This window comes from Atractosteus spatula, chromosome 5 (genome assembly GCF_055471065.1).
Source record: "Atractosteus spatula isolate fAtrSpa1 chromosome 5, fAtrSpa1.hap1, whole genome shotgun sequence".
In the NCBI taxonomy this organism is placed as follows: Eukaryota; Metazoa; Chordata; class Actinopteri; order Semionotiformes; family Lepisosteidae; genus Atractosteus; species Atractosteus spatula.
Window position 1 is genome coordinate 22,033,503 of NC_142710.1, and position 21,890 is coordinate 22,055,392.

Sequence of the window (21,890 nt, forward strand, 5' to 3'; positions counted from 1 at the left end):
AGTAAGATAGACTGTAGTTCAGCCCTTTTTGTGTTCCTCAAGAATCCCCTGTAGGCACTTAGTTCATATTCAGTATAAACACAATTATCTTTTAAATGACTGCATTAAAGAGAGGTGTGATGACACAGCAGTATGCATAAACAGGTATTCTTTCCTTAAAACCTGCAAAATACAACAATTCCTTCTATGTGTCTTTTACAGTGGTAATCATGCATTTCATTAATTATTTTTTTACCCCCGACTGATGCTTTCATATACACTGACATTTTGAGCAGCTTTTATATTTGTGATCATGTAACACTAGGAATTCTATGTTTATTTTGTTTCAGTGCTTTTCAAGCACTGTGAATATAATTATTTGGCACTTCACGCTTATTGTTAAATCCACAAGTGAACTCCGGTGAAGTTAAAATGTGTTCTAGAGCTTTGAGTTTGAAATCTAGTAACCCTACATAAATTAAATCTCATTGGTGTCAAGGATAATATTAGTGCGTGGAGCAGAGAACATAATTAGTTTTGTGTGAAACTCGGCCAGTCAGTAAATCCTTTAACACTCAAGTTTTAAGTTTGTGTTTTAATTTTAAAAGACAAAACCTAAATGATCTTAAAAGTGCCGACTATCTTGGTGCTGAAATTACACCTTTCAGGTATAAATGAAATATGAGAAATTAGATAACCAAAATAAAATATAGAAAAATGTTAATTAAACTATACAGTATGACACTATGCTTATAAACCTGACACCGATGATGAATGAATATGAAGTTATATATATATAAAGAAAATGAGTATTAATTAACTCTTGCCATTTCTAAACACTTAGGGGTCAGAGCAATCTAACAAGTTTTCTAATCCCACCTGAGTGCTGTGAAACGGCAAGATCGAATTAATAAGTCATTCCCATATTTCATAGTGCCTTCACGCTCTTGAAAAATACCATAAACCAGAATGGCATTTAAAAAACTGTGCTGTGTTATTATTCATGACAATATTAAATATATTTAAAGGTGGCTGTAATTTTATTCAACCTACAGAATAGAAGGATAAAATAACACATGGTTAGAGGAACCCATTAATCTGTTATATCTGTAGGTGATCATTTCTTCAACATGATTCAAAGAAGGATATCAAAAAGGTCATCTATATGAAAAGAATACTACAGGAAAACAGTAATTCCATCTTCCACCCTTCCAAATGAAGGTTAAACTTTTGTAAGTTATCTATTTCTGTAAACACTGGTTATTAAGAAACTCAGAACTTAAAAGGTCAAACGAAAGGCTTGGTTTCTGTTTATCTCTTTAATTCAGAATAACCTGGAGCACCTCACTGCTCCTTATATTGATCCTGACACTATCTTAGAGGCATTGAGTCTCCTTAATTACCTGTTAAGGACGAGAGATCTTGTCAACATTGGACATCAAATCTCACATGGGAAGAAAATGAGAAGACTTTCTAGTTGTTGAGGAGTTGCTAGTTACTTATCACTGACCTAGACATTTTATTTCCTAGCAAATGTTTTTAGTCCTTATTTTTCAATCCAGGTTTAAGCAAGCCTTGTGTGAAAAGGTTCACACATTTTGCAACAAATGGGTGTGTGAAAATGTTATCACAAAATTAAGTCATCATACGTTATCATAAATCATACGTTTTTCTTAGTTCAACATTTACAACATTTGAAAAATGGATGATATTCCACAAAACAATGTAAAAACTTTGGTAAAGGTATGTATGCCTATTCAGATAAGAAGGCCATGAATACAGTCATTTATCAGCAATATTTTTATTTAAGAATAGAGAAATTTAGCTTAGAGAAATGTCTTTCAATATTATTGCAATTTCCCTCACGGGATCAATAAAGTATCTATCTATTAATCTTCAAAAAATAAAGTACACTGAATTTGGAAAGTGGCAGAATTGGTATAATTCATGGTAAAATTCACATACATGAAAAGCAAAAAGGAAGTATTTGATTTTCAGATATGTTTTCTTAGCAGTGTCATGATGAACAGTGGTCCTTAAACTTGGAGGCCAGATTATTTTAGAAGGTAAATCATCAAAAACACAAACTAAACACAGACATGCATGTACAATTACCATACGCTGTAGTTTCATCCACAGTTCCATCAAACCTAGGTATTTTAAGGTAAACTTAAAGTGCGTTTGTTTTCATGTATTCTTCATTTTACTGTGACATTAAAATATAGAATTATATCTCTTTCATTCTATACTTATGATAAATCCTAGGTTTAAAGAACTGACCTACACTACTTTAACAGTTTTTTTTTATCAGAGGTGTGAGAGCATATTTTGAGAAGCAAAGGTGTGCAGACTGCAGTAAAGGTTAAGAACAATTGTATTAAAAGAACTGGCACAAATGCTGCAAACTTTATTTAAGAAATATCACAGCAAGTAAATGATGAATCTTAAGATATTTTCCAGATGTAAACTAAAATGATCATAACCAGTTTCAACAGGTAATCCTCCTGTCACGTGAGCTCACATTACTCACATTACTTTTTGGTGTTTTTGTCATTATCAGCAATGATTGACTTTCAAAGTGAGGTAAGTACTTGAAATGGGTTAAAGTATTTAGATAAACAATCCAAAATAGTTTATTAGAGCAAAACTTGAAAGTTGTTTTTTTTAAATGGGAGTAATTGAAACCAAATTCACTTTTAAAACATCAATTGCCCAGTGATGACTGATATGGAGGCGGGCATGATTCATTTCCTGGGTCTGCTACTGGCTTGTAAAAGACTCACAACAGGTGAGGTGGTGTCCTAGCAAAAACTAGTGCGGAAATAAATACACTGAAACAATACATGAGACTGCTATATAGTGCAGCCTCTGCAGAAACAGTTAGTCACTCTTTCAATTTATCTGATCATTGGGAAGCAGATTGCACGAATGGTAAAAAAAAGCCTTAATTCGCAAATGTTTGGTCATTATTAAAACGCCTTGTTTTGTATTCTGGACTTTTTATCTTATGGAACGAACATTTAACAGGTTTTCTAATGGAGCGGACATTTTATTCAAAAATAATGTATGTGTTATAATAGCATAGTTAAATTGCAGTCAACAGTTTTAAGTATCTTAATATAAAATTCTAGTGGTGTATTTTTATTTCCTCCTTTTTATTTTTTCAATTTTTGCATCCTGTGTATTCCACCACTAGAAGGTTGATTGCAACAATCACGCTTATTACATGTTATTCTCATTAAAGATATAATTTTTGAGTATTGTTATTTGAATTTTTAGTTGCTTATAATAGTCAAAAGAGAATACATTCCAAAAACTGAAACACAGATCAGTGCTTTTGGGACATTTTGTAATTTGTGTTGGCTACTTCTGTTTCACTTATTTTATGTCTTATAAAATAATCGATCATCATTCATAGTAATTGTGCAGACTCATTAAATAGGCAATTCAAATAACATTTGTAAACACACCTACAAAGCAAGTGGTGCTGTGTAAAAACAGACTATTTTTGAGTTACTGTTGCTTAAATTAATCTGAAGCACCTCTTACTTAAAAGATCACATATCATATGTAACACATACATAGAGTAAAACAGTATTTATTCATGGTGAAAAATATACATTTATTGAAGCGGAGATGTAAAAAGGTGGAAACTGGCTGTGGGCCTTGCTACAGTACCACTGGCTTATTATAGTGACAGATGTCAGACTAGCCATACAGCAGTTGAGGGTCAGTGGTACAACAGCTAAATGTTTCTCATCTAAACATCTGAGAAAATGTTTAACACAAATACTGAAATCTTTTGCTTTTACAACCGGTTTAAAATGTACAGTAAATATAAGAAAGCAAAATACTCTTGGTAGTAATCTGGCTTTTACATCTTGTCTTCTCAATTCAAGGGAAATACAGAACTATACAGAAATAGTGTATAGTGCATACACTGTGTGATATGTTGAAACTTATTTTAATGTTCTTCGAGATAATTTAAGAAGAACAGCTTTACTCAGATACTGAGCATTAACCCCATGGGTCTGTGTATTTCTATCCCATCTCTGAGTTTTTTTTTAAATATCTTTAACATTTCAGTACAAAAAGTAAATTAGAACCAGTTTTATATTACTTTATATTATTTTATACATAGTGTGGGAATGTTTTAAGACCATTATTATGCTAAATCAATTTAATGGGACAGCAAAAGTTTTAACTCCCCTCCAGCATGAACTCTTTCCTCATTCAATCATTAATAATTAGCTCACACTACCCATGCTAATATTTGACAGCAGACTCGCTTCTAATCTATAGCTTTCATCCACAAATACAGGAGACAGAATTATCATCCACTCCAAAGAACGAGCATAAGAGTTTATACTGCCACAAAAGAAACAGCATTTTATTTCTGCTTCTGTTATAATGGCTTTAAAAATACCTTAATCTTTCATTAATACTGTGATGGCATAAACAAAAGAAGAAAAAGAGAATATGGTTTCATTGAAATCCTTACAATTTTCAAAGACATACTTAGCAAACATGGAACTTGCATTTACTGGAGGCAATTGCAAAAAACACACTGCACATAGTTACGAACAACTAGCACTGCATGCACTGTATAAAAATGAACTGTTAGTGTGGACCTTTTTTAGGTCTCTTCTACTGATTTTACACACACTGTGGTGCCACGTTAGTGCAGTTAGTGATTTCTTTTTTGTGTGGTTTCAAAATGATGTACATTAAATACTGACATGAAATATCACAGCCTTTCACAAGTACTGCTGTTGCCAACAAGAAACACTATGAAATGGTATACCCTGACATATGCCATGCAAGATACAACCATTAAAGCACCATAGGTTTTAACGGTGACAATGTTATTTAATACGTCTTTCCAACAGGATATTAAAACATTACACAGACTGAATATTTAATGCTACCTTTTACAGGCTAAGCAGTGTATTAGTTTTCAAAGAGGCAGCTTCTCTTTGTGCACATTTTATTGGCTTTAATGGAGTACCTATAAAAGCCAATAAATAACTGTAATTACTAAGCTTTTCTGTTTCACAGTATATATTATGCATGGTCGAATAGAGAACATACAAGTGATTTTAAACTGCTGGTGTATTTAGTGTTTTAACAGCGGATATTGAATTTTCTCCTAGTAGATACAACAAGTCAGACAATGAGACCTGACACAAGGACAGAGTTCATCTGCTCTCCAGAGAACACTACCTCTTTAAATAGCTCTTTTCCAATCAGGAATTTTCTCCATACACACACGCACACACACATATATATTTATATAGATAGAAAAATATTTTATTTTAAATGAAAGGTATTTCTCGCTGTATGTGCCTTTTTGCCTTAAGAGTACTTAAAAAGTAAAATGGAAATATGGTTTAAAATACTGGACACTGTAAAACAAACAGGAGATGTGTGAAATATTTCTATACAATAGAAGTATGTAAACAGACATGAAAGTAATATAAAAAAGCGCACGTACTGAAATGCTGAGTTTTCCTAAAGGGAGTGGGAGGAAAAAAAGAAGCCCACCAACTACACAGTAGTTTCATTTTTCCATGGGCCAGTTCGTATATTTCCTGTACTATCTGAACTGTACATGACACCTTCATGCAAGCTTCCCTTTAGAATTCCATTTTGATTCGGAGGATTCTGAGGGTAGGATTGTCTACGCGGGTGCATCTCTAAATGGGCTGTATGGTGCACAATGTCATCTTCGGGCATTTTGCTGCAGCTACACATCACAGTGCTGGTATCACTGCTTTCCGGCTGACTTATTGTTGGGAACGGATCTCCTTTTGCACAGCAAACTCGCCTGTGGCACGTATGGCCATCATGAGTACTGTGTGGGCTATCTGTGTGAGAACTGTGAACACTCCCATCAATGCTGGAAGGGATGTGGTAAGCATACTCTCTGTCTCCTGCAGTCCTATGACGAGAAAAGTGCCTTGGTTTAGTTCTGCTCTTCAGACATCTGTGAATGTGCACGTTGGGTCTGAAGTTTTCCTCAGAGTGTACATGAATGTGGGGCTCATCATCAATAAGCTGCTCACTGTGCATGTTTGCACAGCATGGAGTGACTGGAGAAAGGCAACTGACGTGGTTCTGAACAGCCTGAAGGTTAGTTAATTTACAGTGTCCGGATGCTGAATGGTTAAAGCTTGCCACAGCTTTGCCTGGGCAAGGAGAATCCAGGAGGCAATGCGAGTGCACCTGCGTATCTCCATTGACATTAACCTTGGGGCGAACGTTGAGCTGCACTGAGTAAGTGTTCCTTCTTGATGGGCAGCAGGACCACCAACAATGCCAAACGTCATCTCTCTTTGCACAGTGATGGATCAAAATGAAAAGTCCCAGGGTTACAGAGAAAGCCCCATATAAACAACTGAAAATCATGTCCAAGAAATGGCCCTGAGAGACTGCAAGAGCCCCAAATGCCCATGTTGCAAGGAATAAAAACAAAGTGAATGCCGCTGTTCGAAGTTGGGCTTTGAAAGAGTGTTCATTTTCTAGCATAGATGCAGAAATCACTGAGCAGGTGGTCTGCGACACTGACCCAGTGTCTGCCATATGGCAATGCCCGACTTCTGTGGCTGCAAGTCGCTGTTGCTCCTCTGTCATTTCTTTTAATTCATATTTCCGCTCTGGGTGACGTTTCAGTTGTATAAATGTACAGAGAAAGTAGATGCAAGTTACCATCACAATGAACGCTACTGGACCATAAAATGCACCAAGGCTGGGTTCCCAGGCCATCCAGCAACTGCAAGAACAGGAAAAAAGGTTACTTTTTATTGAAACAACTGGAGGTTGCAGTCTTACAATAACCAAATACTGACATATTCCAACTCCTTTTAAACAATAACAAGCAGAAGCTAAGAAAAGATTACATTTAAAAAATCATACAATGGATTACACAAGCTTTGTATAAATACCCCTTTGGGTTGTCCAATATAAACACATTTTTAAGGGGAACACTTGTCACTTAGGTTTTTGTTTCTATAATATGATATCAAGCCTTGATTTTGGTGCAAATCATTGGTTCTCCGAAAGCTTGAAACCTAAAGAATTGGTACATTAAAGCCAGTGATTATTTTGTGTTTTATTCTACTGAGACAAAAGAATATTGAAACAAAAAGGCTACAATTAAAGCTATAACTGTGTTTAACAGCTTAGCATACAGACTTACTAAGGAGCTTCCTCTCCACTTCCATAATTGTTGATATTTGTTGCTGCTGTAATCCCACAGATAATGAAAGGGACGCCTCCGCTAACTAAATAAAATCTGTAGAAAGACAAAAGAACAGTATATATGTCATAATATCGAAATACTCATTTGGGATTCAACACCTGGAAATTTTTATTCTACCTCTATATTCTTTTTCATCCATTTTCTAACCGCTTTATCCCATTCAGGGTCGAGGCGGAGCCAGAGCCTGTCCTGGCAAGCAGTGGGCACAAGGCCTCAGGGCACACCCTGATGGAATGGCAGCTCATCACAGTGCACCCATAGACACAGACAAGCACACACTCACATCAGTGCCAATTTTCCCTGAAGCCAATTAACCTCCTATCATGTCTTTGGACTACAGGAGGAAACCAGGGCACCCAGAGGAAACCAGGGCACCCAGAGGAAACCAGGGAACTGAATTGAAGAATTGAAGCCAGGGTCCCAGTGCTGCATGACAGCAATGCGAACCACTGTGCCACAGTGCCTCTCACCTACAGTATAATCTATCACTTTATTCTAATAGGACACTTTATTGTTTTTGGACATAGTTCGGAGGCTTATTCATGAACCACAGCAGATTTTAAATGATGTAAGCATTAATGTTTTTAATTACTTTAATTCAAATTAAATTCACAAATATCAAAGCAGCTATTCATTATTTAATTATCCACAAAACTATTTCATTATTAGGTTGTCAAAGATGACAAAAATCTACTCATTAATGCCACAATACAATCCTATAGCATAGCTAGGCCCATTAGCGGTTAACCGTATAGCATAATGTCTTTAACTTGTTTTACCAATGAAATCAATACTGTAAAGTTAAATCCCTGTCTCAAACTGTTATGTTAACAATGCTACAATTCTAATAATTACCGATTGTCACTTTTAATTATTACAAAATGACACAATTATGAAAACCATTTCATATTCTAAAAGAAGGCTGTAAATATTTATAAAGTATTCATAAATACATACTTATATATACTGTAGATATTTATGATCCCATTACAGAAAAATCAGTTGAGCAGGAAGGAGATGAGCAGTGTTATTTTTCTACACATGCTTTATAAATAATTTGATTGCTTTTCATGCCTTCCTGAACTGCTTTCAGCAAAGAATGACTTGATAATAAGTAAGCATTTGCACTTTGCACAGCCTCTGAATTTCTTTGTTCCAATAAGCCACATCTGAGTGGCTTTCCAATTTACTGTCTTTTACATGCTAGTTTTGCAATATGAAGAACAAAACAGACAAAAATCCTTAAGTGACTCATACTTCATTGGTATTTGATTAAATCAGTGCAAAATCATTGTCTGGAATTTCACAGCCAGCCCATCCCGCTTATTCCAAGCAAACTGTATCAGAAAGCACTGTACTACACCTATGCAAGCTTGAGTACAAACAACATTTTCTTCTGAGCAGAGGAAAACCTTTAACTTTTCTGTAAAGAAAAAAATAAATGCTCATAACTTTTATATGATGATAGTATTTTAAAATAAATAAGAAGCAACCAAAAATGGAATGACAACTACATGAGTATCAATCGTAATGTTTTAGATAGAGAGATGAGATCACTTTATTAGCCATATACAATTTCTCACATTAGGAACTCGTCTTTTCGCATACCCCAACTTGTTCCCCATGAGACACACAGGCACACAGACAGGGAGAGATGCTTAGGGTCAGACGCAGGGTCAGCCATTGTACAGCGCCCCTGGAGCAGTTGGGGTTAAGGGCCTTGCTCAGGAGCTCAACAGAGTAGGATTCCTCTGCCGGCCACGGGATTTGAACCGGCAACCTTCCAGCCACGGGTGCAGATCCGTAGCCACAGAGCCATGGGCTCTTCCATTTTTTCACTGTCCAATGTTTCTTTTCAAAGAAGTTAAAATAGGCTGAATAAATCAGTTTTCACCAACCTTTTTATAAAATGTCACATGAGAGGAAACTGCTTTTAAACACTGAAGGAAGGTTATAGAAATAGACACAAAGCATCCTAAGGTAGAGGTCTTGCTACTTTATCCTCTGTATGCATAATAAACACCTAAAGAATTGTCTAAATCCATCCCAGAAGGTACCGTTGCATATTTTATACTTAGTAGAAAAGGAAAATGCATTGCAGTCAAAAGATTTTTCATGGGTACACCATGTTTTGTTTAATTAATGTTGCCAGCATATAAAGTCATAAAGATTAATTAAATACAGTGGAATTGTAGATGTAATATGCAATTTGCCCTTTATTGCTGCTGGTGTTCTCATGACTCATTTGTTTAATGGTAGAATATACACTTTGGTTCAATGAGACAATTAAAATATAACATCATACATGATGACATCTGTATGTCACACTGATCAAAAAAATAAAAAGTTACTCTATTAATCAGTGGAACCTGGTGCTCTAACCTCTAATTACTGTCACATTTATTATTTATTCTAATTGTCATAATTATATCCTGGAAAAGCAACCCTTATCACAACAGATGCTGCTAGGGAAACAGATTTGCTAGGTTCTACATCTTAACTCCAAAATAAGATGGGATTGAGGCAGCCATGAAAACAGAACAGAAACAATCAGGACATTATCTGTCACATCATGACAACAGACTCTGAAATTAGCTGCTCAAATTGGGTTGCCATGCTGTAGCTGAATGCAGAAATACACTATATTTATACCACATCTACAATGTCAGATGGAGGCCAAAACAACCGTAATGTTTTAGACAATTTACACAACATCACAAACCGCATTTGAGTTCCATTCAAGTTCTTGAAGCAATACTGATCTTACAGTAGACGTGTGAAATTGATTTGTCATCACATATCCTCCATGTGAAAGGCCTTTATATAAAAAATGACATGTATCAATGTCAATCATTCAACATCACAACTCAACATTCTTGCCATGGAAAAGCTGTTGGATTCAGAAATATTTAAAGAAAAGAATAAGAATTTTAAAAAAGCCTCAAGAATATTTTACAGAAAGGCTCCAGTTCTGAACCCAATCAAGGATTTATGGGATGTTCTGAAACACTGCCTGAGAGCTTCCCACCTCCATCAACAAGGAGTGAGTGTACTGACTTCATTGTGTAAGGATCCCTCCTGTAGATTTCTAAGCACTGGTAGACTCTACACTGCAACACATACAGTACAGGCCATATTGCCTCTATGTGGGGAACCAACACCCTATTAAGTGACTTTACAGTGAAGTGAAAACGGTGTGTCCATTTTCTTGTCCATTACCTGCATACTAAGTAATATTTGTTGATAACAGCACACTAAAATGATGAGAAGCAAATATTTTGGGCGACAGAATTCTCCAAGTGCAGCTAAAAATAAACTAATTAGGTATTATTGTATTAATAAAAAGTGAATAATATTAATAAAAAGTGACTGGTCGAAAAAAGATTTAATATTTTTATTAAAGATTTAATATTTTTTAAAAATTAAAGATTTAATTTTTTTAAAAAATTAAAGATTTAATTTTTTTTAAAAATTAAAGATTTAATATTTTTTAAAATATATTTTTGTAATGGAAAATTAAACATCTGAGACTAATTCTCTATAACTTCTACCTGTTATTAATGTCACATATTGCCATGGTTCTATCAGATACTCTCACAAGATGGACAAAATCTAGTTATCTGGCAGGGCCATCATGAAAAAGTGCACAGCTCTTTAATCCATTCTCAAGAAAACCAACAAAATCATCTTCTCAGCACTTAAAACACAAACTTAAAATAGAAATTGAAATCAGAATCGGCAGTCAAATTATTATACTTTCAGAAATTAAAACATATAGTGTGTATTTACTTTAATCCAGTGTAACAGCAAGTAAAGAGTAAACTGCAATAGTTAAATCAGTGGCACATTCTCTTCCTTTTTGAAAAGCTGTTAGAAACAAAGACTTTTCTTTCTTTCCACCATGCAGGCACTGCAGTGGGCATATGCTTTGATTAACACTTCTTTTGCAGCTTTTGCGGATGTATTTAAAAGACTGCATGCTGATTTATGAGAAAGAATAGAACTATCATTTGTTTGTATTAACAGGCAGCTGAGGGATGGTTAATGAGTCACCCCTCTCAATATCAATTAAATATTAGTGCAATATATAGGATTCTTGTTGCTCAGGGTGCTACATCTCTTTTCAAATGGCTTCTAAGGACATAAATTTAACTTGGTGAAATGATAAATTCAACAATTATCTCACTCTAAGCGTACAACATTCCTTAAAATTGAAATTAAATTCCACTATGCAGATGAGGCAAAATGTACTTTACAAACCTATTGTTGGTAAATGTTAAATGCTAATCAAAAATGCATGTTTTTATATCCATTCCAGATTATAGCCAGTTACAGTGAGCTCCCTGTGTTGTTTCATGTTGTCGTTGTATAACTCGCATGTGTCAAAATGTTTTCTGCTGTATGTCTTTGCATACAGTATTTAACTCTAATCACTCACTCAAGTACTCAATCTTTGTTTATTTAGTGCCACTAAAACCATAAGGATTTAATCATGATTATAGTATAGTATATTAATTTGAGTATCTAAAAAGGCTGCTCTATTTGAGATTCTACAAATGTCAAACAACAGCATACATTTTTGGAGACCTAGCTATTACAACAATTAGCTATATACCCAAGCATTCTCTCTACGTTTTCTCTTCACTGTGCATACCACAATATTTACCTGAGGAAAAAATAATCTAAAACCTAGCAACCACAGATCCTAAGGCAACTTTTGGAGATTTTAAATACTTGCTTTGTAGTATACAAAGTGCAGAAAACTATCACTTAAAGTCATCTGAATGAATATGGCATTCATTGCTGGATTGCAAAGAAGGTGAAACACAGAGATTATTCATAATGTGAGATTAAATGAATATCAAGCTTTTTTGATACGCTCATCAGTGTTATGATGGTATTAAAATATCATAAAATGAAGCTTATGTTTAGAAAACTCTCATGAACACTGAGGTTTATTATGCTTAGTAGTTATATTTCATCTAAGGGTCCTGATGCCCTTGTTAAAATAGGGGAAATTGTGATTTGCGAACTCCAGCATGTACAAGGAAATTTAGGCCAGAAAACTGTTTTTTCTGCAAAGGAGCTTCTGTTTGGCTGAAAGTGGACTATCTAGCATGACAATGATCCAAACCATTCATGCAAATCAACAAAGGAATGATTAACTGCAATTGTAATAAATGTCTTTGACAAGCCGTCTCAATATCTAAACTCCAATTCAATTGTACATTTGTGATTCTAACTCAAGATGGCAGTTTGCTAACATATAACAAATTGTGTGTAAAACTTTGAGCAATTCTACAAGGAGAAAAGTTTATACATTTCCTGTATGGAAGTACCAGAACATCAAAATAAGATAGAAGAAATGTCTAGCCACTGTAATCCCTGCCAGAGGAGGATTTACAAAAACCCTACTACAGGGGTGTGAAAAAATGTGATCCTTGTGTTTTCTGGACTTTATGACAAATATGAATTTGCTCTGTGCAATATTATATAACCTTTTTAGAATTAGATTAAGCAATAAACATTATCCCATAATCCTAATGTTATTTGATTAAGTATTGTTCTCATTCCATTAGGGGCTTGAATAAATTTAGAGGTCACTGTATTTATATGAATAGTACATGGATGTAAATCCATCGGTAATTAACAAGGGGTCTATTGAAGAGTGGCAGTGTATAGATTAGGGCAGTGGTTCTTAAACTTTTTGGACCAAGTACCACCTCCTGATCAAACCAAAGCATCCAAGTACCACCTACAAGTCATCTTCTCATAGGAACTATAGAAAATCTCAAAGACCAACATGAGCGCGTGCACACACACACTCACATACACATATAATAAAAATAGCACTGTGCACTTAGATAATTTGGATCGTACCGTCTTGTAGCCATTTCTGACGCTTGCTAACACTAGCAGTGCTGTTTGTGTCAGGTTCAGCAGAAGAGCTAGTGTCAGTGGCTGATAGGGTTTCCGGAAATGTCCTCTATTTTAATCCTTATATCTCCATCCAAGGGGAATTTTCAAATATACAAAAATTTCCGGGATTTTGACCCCATTATTTTCACCATAAAGTATAATTAACAAAACTTTTAAAGATAGTAGATGAGGAGGTTAGAAACAGAGAGAGAGAGAATTTCTCAATTTCTCTAGTTCACTTCGTGACCTACGTCGTCGTTCAGCTTTCGTCCTGTACGTGTATGATTATGTCATAAGAGAGTGAAACTTCGAGGAGAGAGTTTGTCAACTAAATTAACAGATTATTTTGTAAAATCTGGCAGCAAAACAGAAGATACTGTTATTACAGAAAAGGGTACTTATGCATTTCACACAGTTAAACATCATCATTGTTACTTTACCAATGAACATAAAACGGGGGATATTTTGAAAACCCTCTCCATCGCAACCCCTTCCGAGATAAGGCAATAGGAAAGTTTCTCATGGTGTCCTCTTTTTTTGATGTTAAAATATGGTAACCCTAGTGGCCGATATATAATCCTCCTCGTTCTTAATGGATGTGCGTTATCTATCGGAGCTGGCATTAGTGCTCTTGGCATCTATTCCTTTCAGCCATAATACTTGATTTTTGCGATGTATTTATTTTCGATCACTTGTTCTGTTGGCGAATGTGGTGCTAAGTTGTGTCTCTGAAAGCTCGAGAGGAGTCTGAACACTCAAGTATTAGTGTGCGCTGGACCGACGTAGCTAAGTAGGCTGTGTAGTTGACACAAACTAATTTTATTAAAACAGAAAATATGAAAACCCTTCTCAAGCTTTCTGAAACCGATTAAGTAAATCACAGATGAAACATTTACATAATTTTTAATTATTTATTTTTAATTCCCAATTTTTTCAGTGTACACAACAAATTTCCAGGGTCATCTGGCGTACCACCTGGGGGCGCTCCTGATGGTATGCGTACCGCAGTTTGAGAACCACTGGGTTAGGGCTTTCTGAAGTGTAAAGTTGTGGGTTCAAATCCCAGATGGGGACACCACTTTGGTGCTCTTGAGCACAATACTTCATCCAGGTTACTACAGCAAACCCTAGCTATAAAAACAGGTACCAAAATATGTATGTAAAAATAGGCAACATTAACATATGCTGCTTTGAAAAAATATTAAAATAGACAAAATAAGAACTGAAATTGTACTAGTTTTAACATAATATTGTAAGTACCCATTACTTTTTTAGTGGTGATCACTGCACAGTAGTGTTGACCACCTTTAGAGACCTCTTCCCCAGCCTGGTCCACTGAATTTAACCTACTAGTCAGAGATGTACTGAGCACATCCCAGACAAGTAGGTTAAATGCATTAACATACACCACTCACAGTAAAATAACACAAATAATCTGGCAAAATATCAGTGGTCAGCATGCAATGTCTCTGCCAGTCTATGCCACAAAATGTGTACACTTGAATTAAACTTAAAATATAGCAGGAGCTGATAATGTAGGGGGATGTGTATTTAATATACCATGTAACTTTCAAATCTGTTTATGTCATAAAATTGCTTATAAATGATGAAATCATCTATAATGCAGTATACAGAACACCCGGGTTTATCTCAATTAATGTTTATCTTGAAATTGGGATGCACACATATAGTATGCGCTTGGTTCCTCTCTACTCTGATCCTGCTAGGATTTTATCCTAGCAAGGTCGCTCATGCCATACAGTCTGCACACTAAAGGAAAGACAACATGATTCCATGGGAATGGTAATCAACAGCAGTCAGTCCAGGGACTAAGAATCACATGATTACTTATCCTCCCTGACCTATAATACTTTACAGGAAGAACTGTCATCTCATTTTCTGCGTTTTGCCAAAATATCTGAAATAATTGCCTATTAAAGAACTTAAATCATTGTGTATGATTACTGTTCAGCCTGAAATGCACTAAACAAACAAAAAGCAATGGATAAATCTGGTTCAGACTTTTCTGAACTAGGGAACAAGATATTGAGCATGTTTTCTGAGTCATTGTACAAGCACAGACTGCAGTACTGACTCTAGGCTTTTATCACACTCCACATTGTCTCATTATATAAAACATTTCTGTCAGTTACAAGTGACCTTGTGGGCATGTACCATACAACTGGAATGACATGCTAAAAAATTAATCAACAAGGTAAAAATAAAAATGTTGTCATGGATTGCATTACATCAGTGAAATGCTTCCCTGGAGTAAATTAAATATAAATCCTTTTTATTTTGCTGGCATACACACAAGACGTAATTTTTATTTCAAATGATAAATGAGCAGTAAGACTATAAATACTATTTTTTATGTTAAAGATCTTAAAATGCTTAAGCAAAAGTTAGAAGTCACATGATTTTTAAAATGTTTCTATTACTTGATAAACTCAATTTGGTTCAAGGAGTGCAGTGCTGTAAACTAAAGACATGATGATATGATGAATTACTGAACAACATAACTTCATCACAGAGCCTTCTGAAGGTAAGAGACAGGAAAGTGAACATTTACTAAGTACATACAATTGTATATCTTACAAACCTGCCAAAATTCCAGGTCACTATAAAATTAAAATTAATTAATAAGTCAAACCACTATTGGAAGGCTTTAGCATAATCCAATTATTTACACTGATGTTTTCCAGATCATACAGGTTATTATTTAACTATCACACTGGAAGTATTATTCTGTATCTGTATTTCTATTATAATATCTGCATGGAATGAAATTCCTCTTACCTTAACATTGGCTGTTTGGGGTGGTGTGATTGGTCTCCATCCTGAACATGATGAGGTTTCTTTGTCACTTGCTTATAAATGTTTCTGGCAGTAACCCCAAGCCACAGCATGGTTGAAAGTGTTGAATAATGCAACACAATGCCAACCTGTATCAAACCAGAACAAATAATTTCTTCAGCATTTTTAAAAATCAGAATGAATGTGTAAAGGCACAAACTCAAATTTACAACACGTTAAGCTTTTATGATACCGAAAAAACCTTCTGGAAAAGAAATCATAAACATTTTAAGAAGCATTGCACAATAAAATCTCTTCTGCAGCTACCATACCACAAGTCCCTGGGGGTGAAAAGTGGCAGCAGTTCTGTGGTACAACTGCTGAATTTGTTTGCTCTTGTTTATTAGTTGTTTTAGTTTAAACAAAACAGACTGGACTGAAACATCCCTCCAACAAGAGAATGTCAATTCACATCAAAATTCCAGGTTAAAAATAAACTGAAAATCCAAAGGGGAAAACATTTCTTCCGATCATCAGTTTGTATACAACACCCAGTTACTTTTACTGGAAAATGTAAATCGTGTATTTTCACATGGTGGATATTTGAAATAAAGGATATTTGCAATGGATTAGGGATGTATGTGAAATGGTTTTACTTGTGATGCTCTGTATTGATAACTATCTTTTCCAGTATAACTTGTAACTGTAACAGATCTTGTTTTACTCATGTTGATTCATAAGTGTTACGGAAATTATTGTGGATGTTTCTCATTCTTACCTCTCATCCTACTGTACCATACTGAAAATATAAACTACTATATTAATACAACTGAATATGAACTATAATGCTACTACAAATACACTTAAATACCCTTTTACATCAGCAGGAGTTAAAATGGGACCAAGATTAGGTCTGACTGTGAATCATTAAACATGGGATATGCTATGCGCTTTTTTAATTCTGTCTGCAGCCTGCAATAAGAACAGCAAACATCTCATACTCCCCAGATAATTTAAGATTTATGAGATGCATATTAATAAAATTTAAAATAATCAGGGTCTTACTGGAAAAGACTTGTATACTTCAATTAACCAATCTAGATACAACACTTGCATTTTGCTACTCCATAATGACAACGTATCAAAATGTAATTATCAAGTTACAAACTTTGTGGTTAATAGTTTAATGTTTCTCAAATATGTCAAATATGTATTACCCACTTACTGTAAGAGCATGAATATAAAATTAAGGCTTTTGATACTACTCATAAATTAAGTAGGCTATCATTATTTTAAAGACATAAACTGGAAGAAACATTGTGATAAAAACTCATTAGTTTTGGCAATGACTGTTACAAAGCCCGATTAAAGGTGTGACCATCAAAATCAAACAAATGCTTTAAAGTGCTTAAAAGATTTGCGCATAAAGATTTATCCAAATATTGATCATGTTCACATTTATAATATCAGTGCTGAAAAATACAAGTTAACAATTTGTGAAATGTTTTTTTTTATTGTTATTCTCTTTCTATTACTAATTCTTAGTATTTTTGTCTTTTTTTCCTACTTATTTTTTTCTCATTTATAACTGGGTGCTTTGCATCTGAAAGTTTAATAGAACATGCCAGGACCAACATGATGCTTAAATACTAAACTGCATTTAACCAGAAATAAGAGTTGGAAATCAAAGGTGATACCAGTAAGAGCTTTTCTCTTCTTTCTGTCCTGTTCCCCTCTGCTTAAATATTTAAAAAATAAACTTTAATTGCAACCACGCCTCTAGCATAAGACACTCACATATCTCGCTACATCTCGTTTAGATGGAAAAACAAAATATTCATTATTTAAAACATATTTTTTCTCTTTTTTTATACTAATTTTCAAATTGCCAGTACAATTCAATCCAGTTCACCACTTTTGAAACATCACCAAATGAGAAATATCAAACACGTACGGATCTTATTTTCTATTACACAGTAAAACTAAATTACATAGGATCAAATTTTATATTGTATAAATCATCCTCTCTGTCCTAGAGCTTAACACAAAGGCACCCAGTGATGCTGGTTATGCAGTGTTTGATAGTAGGGCTAGCATTCACATGTTGCTATAAAGTACTACTTGAATAAAGTCTCCATGCTACCCTCAGTAATAAACATTTTTAAAAAGGACACAATCTTATTTAAATCAAAGACACTTAGGATATGTTAACAAATGCTGATTAAAATAACAAATATTTTAACCATGGCCAATGAAGACATGCAATTTAAAAAACAGGTGTAGTGCCATTAGCATCAGGTGTACAAAGAAATCCTACAGGCAAATTTTCTTGGTGGAATATAATATTAGCTAACTGGTTAACCAAAGTCCTTTATTTGAATAATCTCACAGCATATCACAGGGATTTTCACACCAAACCCTTTAAACAGTAAACAGAAACAATAATAATAAATTATGAAGGTTTGAACACATGAAAAACATTAAGTATACTTACTGCTTGGCAGATGATGGGATATTTTATTCGATTGATGCCCCCAGCAAATACTGCGAAGGTCAGAGCAGTGTGGAAACAAAAGTTGAGGAGCATGTGCCAGCCCTTCCTACTAATGCGGATTGTGCTACCAAAAGGGACAAAAAATAAAAAATTAAATAAAAATGACATCCAGTAAGCCTCATATTATCTTCACATCTGTTGTTAAATTAACACGTCTGCTATATGACAAAATAGCATTCTTTAAAGCCATTGCTCATTGCTCTCACTGTTAACACAGAAGGAAAAAATATTATGTACAATGCATCTTGAATGCAAACGGTCTCTTAGGCGATCAAGATCGACCTTACTAGGTCAAGTCCAAAAAGCCTGGCTTAATTACACAACAGTAATACCTACAAGCAAGCAACAATAAAAAACTGTCAATGTTTAGTGAACTGTAGTCAATACTGCAGTCTGAACTATGACAAAGATAAATAAATATAATAAATACATTTAATATGACTAGGGGCTCAGCAATCAGGGTACTGTGGAGAGTTAATCTCATACATATAGACTAAACACCAAGAAAACATATGAGATCTAAATACAAAGCGATTATTTTAAAATAAGCTTACATAAAAACAATATTTGTAAAAGCCTGCAAGAGAGATAAAAGACAAGAAATATTTCTGTGCAGTTAACCTCAAAGTTATTTTCAGAGGATTGACATTAGAATTCTGGTAGAAATAGAGAACGAATAAGGCTTTTTTATTTGTACTTATGGAGGTAAAGAATGTTTCTTCTGAAATCTTGCAGTCTCTAACAGTGCTATATAGCTATTCCCTTGTCAAAGTTTCTGCCATAAAACATCAAAATCTCATTCAAGCATGTTCGTTTTCATGAAACTGTCCTTATCTGCTCCAATTACACAGAAATCTGAGCAATTTATGTCTAGTTTCAAACATCAGAAAAACCCTACTAAAAATTGATATATACTCCGAGTCTGAATTTGAGGCACTTGATGGAGCAAAAAGAATGACGTAAATACAGTATAACCTTATATTGATTAAATGTGAGTACCTCAGTACTCATCAGTACACTTAGTAAAATAACATAGTACTACTGTATCCATTCTTGGTTGACTTCAGAAGTTGATTGCACTCAACCATCTCCTGTATTGATCAATAATGCAAACTACACAGTAGATTAACAGCTTTTGGGTACAAATGAAATTTCATGTAATACAGTACTACATGCTACAATGTCACGACTTGTCAGGCAACAGATCAAAACAACATAGACATCGATACTTCTGTATAGTTGTAACTACTGTATGTGTGGAACACTGTGGTTCCTGAAAAGGAAATCTAATATTTCAAGCAATTTTATTGATAGATTGCAGTAACATTTCACATTAGTGTATGAAAGACTCTCATGGGGCTTCATTAAACAGGTGCTGTGAACGACAGAAAAGTAAAAAAAATGGATATCCTAATTCTCCAAAGCGTAAGTCAAATATATGTGACAAATAACAATCCAGTAGTGATCTGGCAAATTACTTTGCGCGAATTACAGGAGTTAGCCAATCTTCAAGACCTGTACGCTTCGGATTGAACAAAACAATGGGTGTGTACTTGTTTTTACATTACATTTTACTTGTTTTACATACATTAGTGTATGACTACATTAGGTAAAATCTCATTTATACACAAAAGCTATTCAATTTTAATAAGTCATTTGCATTATATAGCCTTCTACTTTCTTTCTATGATTATTTCCAACATTTTGGCTTGTCTAAATAAAAATGATCAACTCGTTTTATAGTGACAGAAATTTAGAACTGAGTAATTTCAAAACTATGTTCTTAGATAAAGATTGATCACACCTTTATAAATCAAAAAGAAAGCATGCTAAATCAGTAAAGGGTGGTTAAAAACGTTAGCACACTGATAATGCCAACAATAAGAAGTACAACCCCTCTACCGTTAAGAATATAATGCCATTAAGAATATTAAGTACAGTAAATCTACAATGCAGCCTAATGAATCATAAGAAAATAAATTACATTTTCGTGACATATATACATTCCTTTTCAAGCCTGCAAATACTAAATACAGTAAATTATTCCAATTCTTATCCTTACACATGAAGATCCATGTATACGAACACAGATAACCATTTCCCTCTTCAATATACATTACAGATGATTAAAATGTCTCCTAAGTGTGAGAGAATTCCAGTGTTCCTCCTTTAGAACCCTGGAAGCAGTATACTGCTTACTGGTACTTTCTATGTTATTGCTTTCCATTGCCTTCACAATGACATAGGAAGGGTCACTAACTAATCACTCTTTGAACAATCCATGAAATTCTGAGCCTTTCTTTGCCAGTGCAATGTGAACACAATGAAAATGTTCTGTGAGCCTACTATTTAAAACCATTTTTCAATAAAGGACCATAATTAGTAAAATATGCTTATTTCTTTAAGAAAGATAAGTGAAAATGTCCCTTGCTGTAGTTAAAGGCTGTGTACTACTTTCTGAGAGACAGGCACCGTATTGAAAAGATCTGACAAGAGAAATAGATACAGAGCTAACAATCAGAAAGCATATAATCTCTAAATAACTATGTGGTATATACTAAGTGGGAAGAAAAGAAAAACATCCACGGATCACAAGATCATGCACATTCTTTACAAATTATCACACCATTAACATTAATATATTTGATGTCTGAAAAATTACCTGTGGTGCACAATGTAGGTAATAATTGATGCAAACAGGCACAGTAACATGACAGCTGTGCAGGCGTACACAACAGGGTGGAGAAACTCCCCTGGATAAGGGGGGAAGGACAGCACTTTCTTCAAATCCTATGGAACAAAAACAGACATGCACGTAAACAGTAGCTTACTGAAATAATGCAATCTTGATGGTGCTCACATGGCAAACTACATTTGCAGAAGATATTGTCTTATTGGTCTTAAAAAAACAAACAATTCAGAATATAAAATACAATTTCAGACATTATGCCATGTTTCATTATACTGGATGAATTTAGAAACTATAGCTCAGCACCCTTTTCTCTCTCATTTTGTGCATAAAACTGATGCTATTCCTTTCATAGGAATTAGACTATAGACTATAGAGATTACAGTAATGACTCTTAAAAATAAATTCATATAAAGCAGTAAAGATGGAATCTTCATGATATGAACTGATGAAACATTTCTTGTTAATATGCATCACATTCAAAATGATTTAATTTATATTTAAGCACATTATTCTTTAAGAAATATAAAATTCAGAACATCAAAAACAATTTCCAGGTAAAGGCAATGGATAAGACCAGCACTTCTGTAGTTCAACCTTGGTGAGTCTAACCTCAATAGGACAATTAGCAGTGATGGGGGTCTAATGGAGTACCAGAAGGTAAGCCACAAATAAATGCACACTACAATGTA

At 34.4% G+C, this 21,890-nt stretch overlaps 1 protein-coding gene across 1 annotated transcript in view; it reads right to left on the reverse strand.

Moving 5' to 3' along the window:
* Window positions 1-3,561: 3,561 nt before the first annotated feature.
* Window positions 3,562-21,890, reverse strand: part of adgra1b (adhesion G protein-coupled receptor A1b) — a 131,744-nt gene continuing 113,415 nt past the window's right edge. Inside the window, exons 15-19 of the mRNA XM_088917412.1 lie at window positions 21,172-21,299; window positions 18,450-18,573; window positions 15,959-16,104; window positions 7,178-7,273; window positions 3,562-6,751 (exon numbers count right to left, since the gene is read on the reverse strand). Coding sequence (XP_088773538.1) covers window positions 5,527-6,751; window positions 7,178-7,273; window positions 15,959-16,104; window positions 18,450-18,573; window positions 21,172-21,299 — 1,719 coding nt within the window. The 3' untranslated portion in view covers window positions 3,562-5,526. The remainder of the gene's footprint in view (window positions 6,752-7,177; window positions 7,274-15,958; window positions 16,105-18,449; window positions 18,574-21,171; window positions 21,300-21,890) is intronic.